Here is a 5,953-nt window from a genome sequence, read left to right as displayed (position 1 = left end):
GCAACTTCAAATGGTGTAATAAGGCAGCCCAGCTGAGTTTTGAGACCCCAAGCCCCTATACATGGCATTGCAATGACGGTAAGCAGGACAGTCTAGTCCACAGCAGGGCTGAGGGGAGGAGGCGCCCTCCTGACCAACCACCGCTTAGCCCACCACCCGGAGCCAGAAGGGGCTTCGGTGTGGTAGGGTGACGGTGGTAGCTCTTCCAGCACACCCACCCCGACAATCCTCCCCCCCCCTCACACCCATTCCTATCGCTGTCTGGGAAGGGAATTAACAGGTTTTCTCTGCACATGCTCACAGAATACCTTTGGAATTATGGTGGGATGCAGATGCATTGTTGACTAAAGATATCCGCTAAAGGAAAATACTTTTACTAATTGTCTTTTCTCTTTTAATATGTTTTTTTATACTGTACAGTATCTATAAGTACATGAATGGCCGGCCCCCATGTCCTCATCTGAATGCTTGTGTACAGCCCTGAACACGTCTTCTACACAGGGGCAAACAGGAAGCACATGCAGTGGAGAGCTGGCTGTTGATAATGACACCATTCAGATCAAACCCTGGACTCAACTCACCAGTACAGAAACAAAGAGGTAGTCTCCCCCTATTGGTCAGTCTGTGTGTCATCAGTAGGTCAGCCAAACATTAAGTCAGTCAGTCAGTCAGTCAGTCAGTCATTTAAACATTAAGTCTGTCAGTCAGCCAGTCTGTTAAACATTTAGGAAGGCAGTCAGTCAGTCAGTCGGTTAAACATGTAGACAGCAGTCGGTGTGGCGCTCCGGCTGCTACCCTAGTGGCCTCATGTTACTGCGGGCTCACTGCCAGTGGATATTCCACAGGTTTGTGTGTGTGTGGCTGTCAAAACATACATGCACACCTGTATGCAAATGGTAACACACAGATGAATACACAAACTCACGCACGCACACACACACATACGCACGCACGCATGTACGCACGCACGTACGCACGCACGTACGCACACACACACACACACACACACACACACACACACACACACATCAGAGGTAATCTAGAGAGAGACAGAGATACAGAGAGAGAGAGAGACACACACACACACAGTTTCTGGCACAGGAAATGCCTCCACAGCGTGTAGACATTAAAAATAAAGAGGTCTCCCTCCTATGTTTCTTCCTCCTCTGTATCCCGCTACTCAGGAAAGCAGTACCACTAAATAAACAATTGTTCTACGTTAAAATCACTTCTTATTAATTAAAAGAAAGAAAAAACTTGGCAAGGACTGCTGTTGCCGATTTAATAAATTAACCGTGCGTTAAACGAAGGCCATAATTAATCCAAAATATGTAAATGGTTGCCGGGGCAACCTGAAAACCCGAATGAAGAAAGGAAGAAAAGCTTTTCAACGCGAAGATCATTCATGCTTACAATTACGTCTGGTTAATGGCATCATTGTAAGAATAACAAAACATTTTGTGTTATTATATACCAGTAGAAAAAAGTGTTTTGTATTTAGCGCTTCAGAAATGAGCCCTTAACTGCCCCCTATGTCGGTTGGTAAGTGTCCAAGAAAGTGTAATGAAGTCAAAGCTGGAGATGGCCAACATTTCCCTCGCTGTAGCCGTTTAGTCCGGCTATAATGAGGTGATGACAGGTGAGGCTGGAGCTCTTTAAAGATTTTAATTAGCATCGCCGATGTAACAGTCTGAAAGGCTCCGGTTACTTTTACGACAGCGTTCTATCGCTACTATTTAAAAAATCCGAACTGCCTTCCAAACGGGTAGACGTCGAGCTCTCAGACCTTTAAAATAATAACAGGAAATATGATGTGTAGATGACAATTATAAAGCAATGATTTGTATTACACCTTGATTATCTTGAAATAGTTCACATCCACATCTCCTGTTTCTATGCTGAGAGTGAGATATTTAGCAATTAGCATTGCCTGATGTTAAGCCTAGAGTGATTCTTTGACACTCTCCTTATCTATTCCTTCCAAATGTAAAATATTAAAACTGTGTCAGCCCACCTTTCAATGTTATTCCCTCGCTAACAAGCTATCTGTACGGGCATAGTGCCATACAGGACATATTTAGCTGTCCTTGAAATTTAATGGATATGGTTTTATATTTAGCTAGCAGCCTCTTCTCTCCTTCATACTATCATCCTAATCACTGTATTTTCTGCAAGCTATTTGCTCTATGCCTATACCAAAAGAGGATCTGCACAACTCTATAAACTCAAACAAGTTGTTGTGTATCTTAAGGTAGGTGATATTATACCACCAGGTGTGAGTGTGATTAGCCGTTAAAAGCCGTTTTGAAAATCAGCCTCTTCTGACATCACAAGTGGGCGTGTCCACCTAGATGTGTGCTCTATAGATCAGTCTACCAGCCTACCCAGTGGACTGTAGCAAACGTTGCTCATCTATCCATCAACATGTCACTTTTAAACGTGCACTTAGCTGTACTTTTCTGACTAACAGCAATAAAACAGCAACAAAAAAAACAAATTCTACGTGTAATAATGTAACCTACTAAATATCGGATTCAAAGATACAGATTAAAACAGTAACGAATCCTGGAAGAAATGCTTAACAGACCAGATAACAGAGCAAAACATTAACTCATTGGTGCCATATTCGTCCTTGCCATCAGTTAATGAGAAACCGATAGTACCATTCTGCTTTTAAAATATAAATAATCTCAAGATAGGTTGACAGTTCTCCAACTCAGACCCCATTTCTGCAATGTAATAAGGACACACATGCTGACACACACACACACACACACACACACACACACACACACACACACCCCAATGCACACACACACACACACACACACACAGCTTCTGCCAGTGCAGTCTGTCGGGTGAGATGATGGATGAGGCTGGTCTCAAAGCTGACAGATGTGTTGAATAAGACGGCTAATGGCTGATCAATCCACAGAGGGGCCCCGGGGCTCCTGAGCGGCCTCGGGGACAGGGGGCCCGAGGGGTCGGAACAAGCGGTCTCCCGGTGTGACCGGACGCAGAACAACACAGCCTGATTGGCAGGAAGGCCAAGCAACATGTGGCCTGGTGGGGATTGTGCACTGGGGTGTGTGTGTGTGTGTGTGTGTGTGTGTGTGTGTGTGTGTGTGTGTGTGTGTGTGTGGGTGTCTGTATATATGGCATGTTGTGTGTGCGTGTGTGAGTGTTTGTGTGTGTGTATGTGTGTGTATGTCTTTGTGTATACATGGCGTGTGTGTGTGTGTGTGTGTGTGTGTGTGTGTGTGTGTATGTGTGTGTGTGTGTGTGTGTGTGTGTGTATGTGTGTGTGTGTGTGTGTGTGTGTGTGTGTGTGTGTGTGTGCGTGCGTGCATGCGTGCGTGCATGCGTGCGTGCATGCATGCGAGCGTGCGTGCGTGTGTGTGTGTTTGTGTGTGTATGTCTATGTGTATACATGGTGTGTGTGTGTGTGTGTGTGTGTGTGTGTGTGCGTGCGTGTGTGTGTGTGTGTGTTTGTGTGTGTATGTCTATGTGTATACATGGTGTGTGTGTGTGTGTGTGTGTGTGTGTGTGTAGGAGATGTTGGTCTTCTATGTCCGTCATGCCGGCTGACCCTGACTGCTCGAGCAAATCCAACTGAGTAATCTATTTAGGTGACCTCCCACACTGGCCCCCCCCCCCACAACCGTAGTACAAAGACAACACAGGGAATACCAATGATAGCCAATGAGGTGAGAGGAAAACAATGACATCACTGTAATGAAGTGTGTGCAGACAGTGGCAAAGCTTCGAGAGAGCGAGCACCGAGAGAGAGAAAGAAACAGGGAGATAGACGGAGAGAGGGGGAGAGAGAGAGGGAGAGAAATGGAGGAAGAGAAACAGAGAGCGATGGAGAGAGAGGGATAAAAATAGCAGGAAAATAAGAATTTGAGCGAGGGAAACAGATGGGGGAGAGATGGATGAAGAGCCGCAGACCACGGGAGGTAGATTGAAAGTGACAGAGGGGGAGAGAGAGAGAGAGAGAGAAAAGATAAAGAAAGAATATTGAAGAGCTACAAAATTGTAAAAAGTCGTTTCGGTAGTTGGCCATCGTCCAGCTGGCGTCCAGTTCTCCTCCATGGAGTGTGTGTGTGTGTGTGTGTGTGTGTGCATGTGTTCAACCACGCACATGCGCGTGTGGCTGCCTGCATGCGTGCGTGTGTGTTTTTGACCTACTTCGAAATGGCCTGCCAGAATGTCACTTTTATACTGGCTTTTTCGCTTATGAAAGGTTGAAATGATGAAGATGTAATCTCTTCCCCTCTCTCTCTGCCTCTCTCTCTCCCTCCTTCTCTGTCTCTCTTTCTGCATGGACACAGACCCACACTCTCACTTTTCCTCTCACTGTCACACACACATTTTATCCGACTATGCATATGGGCTAAAAGCCAAACATCTAAGAGTGTGTTTGTGTGTGTGTGTGTGTGTGTGTGTGTGTGTGTGTGTGTGTGTGTGTGTGTGTGTGTGTGTGTGTGCTGATTATGTGTCTGTGTGTGTGTGTGTGTGTGTGTGTGTGTGTGTGTGTGTGTGCTTGTGTGTGTACGTGTGTGTGTGTACGTGTATATGTATGTGTGTGTGGGGGCGGCATTAGCTCAGGAGGTAGAGCGGGTTGGCTGGTAACTGCAAGGTTGCTGGTTCAATCCCTGGCTCCTCCTAACTGAGTGTCTTGGTGTCCCTGAGCAAGACGCCTCACCCTAATTGCTCCTGACGAGCTGGCTGTCGCCCTGCGTGGTTGACTGACGCCGTCAGTGTGTGAATGTGTGCATGAATGGGTGAATGTCAGTCAACACTGTAAAGCACTTTGGATAAAAGCGCTATATAAATGAGGTGTGTGTGTGTGTGTGTGTGTGTGTGTGTGTGTGTGTGTGTGTGTGTGTGTGTGTGTGTGTGTGTGTGTGTGTGTGTGTGTGTGTGTGTGTGTGTGTGTGTGTGTGTGTGTGTGTGTGTGTGTGTGTGTGTGTGTGTGTGTGTGTGTGTGTGTGTGTGAGACCTGGAGAGCTAAATCAGGCTTGCTGAAGCAGTGTTTGCTGTCAGGTGTTTCTACTCCCAGGCCAGGCAGCCCACTGTATCCCGTACACACTCCTCCAGCCCAGTCACCTGGATACACTGCCCAATACACTGAACATACAGCCAAGAGACAAGTGGGGCTACAGGATTCCTGGACCTTCATGCATTAAAGATACTGGTCCAGGCTCCTATCCACACGTCGCCCAAGAGCATGCTGGGATATATTCTCTATTTAAGAACGGGTCTGTATTCAGAAGGTATTATATTTAACTATATTTAGACAAATGAGGGCAGGGTAGTGTAGTAGTGAGAATGTTTGACTCCCAGCGCAAAAGGTTCTAGGTTCGATTCCCTAAGTCTGGAGTCTACCTTGAGCAAGAAGCTCTCTCACGATACTTATCTGAATTCACTGTAAAAATCTTTTACTAAAAGCTAAATGACTGAACAGTAAATCGTCAAACAGGCAGACAGACACACAGACACACAGACAGACCCACACACAGACACACACAGGTAGGGCGCTAACCTGCTCCTTGACCGAGGCGAGGATGGCAGAGGTGGTTTCAGACTCTGAGCCGTCGCCGTTGGAGGCGTTGAGGACGGGACTCAACATGGCGGCCGCGTTCACACACTCCCTCTGTCACTGGTAGGCCTCCTGGTACACACAAACACAAACACACAGTGGAGAGATTAGCCACAAGTCTAAATATTTCCCAGCAACAGTTGCTGGCAGAAACTGGGGCAGCCCCCCCCCCCCTCCTCCCGAAAGATGCACGATAACACATTTCATATAAAGCATGTCAATTATTAATGAATAGTTATTATTTTCATGAAATATTCGAGATGCCAAAAGCAGTTATGGGAATTAGAGGCACGCAAAATCACACAACCACAAAACGTATACTAAGTATTTAGTCGGTTTGCACATCAA

The 5,953-nt window shown here is 46.3% G+C and overlaps 1 protein-coding gene across 1 annotated transcript in view; it reads right to left on the bottom strand.

Annotated features, from left to right (window-relative positions):
- The window catches only part of ctnnd2b (catenin (cadherin-associated protein), delta 2b), a gene marked incomplete at both ends in the record, with an annotated part of 82,120 nt that extends 76,485 nt beyond the window's left edge, over positions 1-5,635 (bottom strand). Inside the window, one exon of the mRNA XM_084481440.1 lies at positions 5,549-5,635. Coding sequence (XP_084337566.1) covers positions 5,549-5,635 — 87 coding nt within the window. The remainder of the gene's footprint in view (positions 1-5,548) is intronic.
- Between the last annotated feature and the right edge of the window lie 318 nt (positions 5,636-5,953).

The sequence above is a fragment of the Micromesistius poutassou genome (genome assembly GCF_964030765.1).
Source record: "Micromesistius poutassou genome assembly, chromosome: 16".
Classification (NCBI taxonomy): domain Eukaryota; kingdom Metazoa; phylum Chordata; class Actinopteri; order Gadiformes; family Gadidae; genus Micromesistius; species Micromesistius poutassou.
This window is presented reverse-complemented; position numbering and strand designations above follow the sequence as displayed.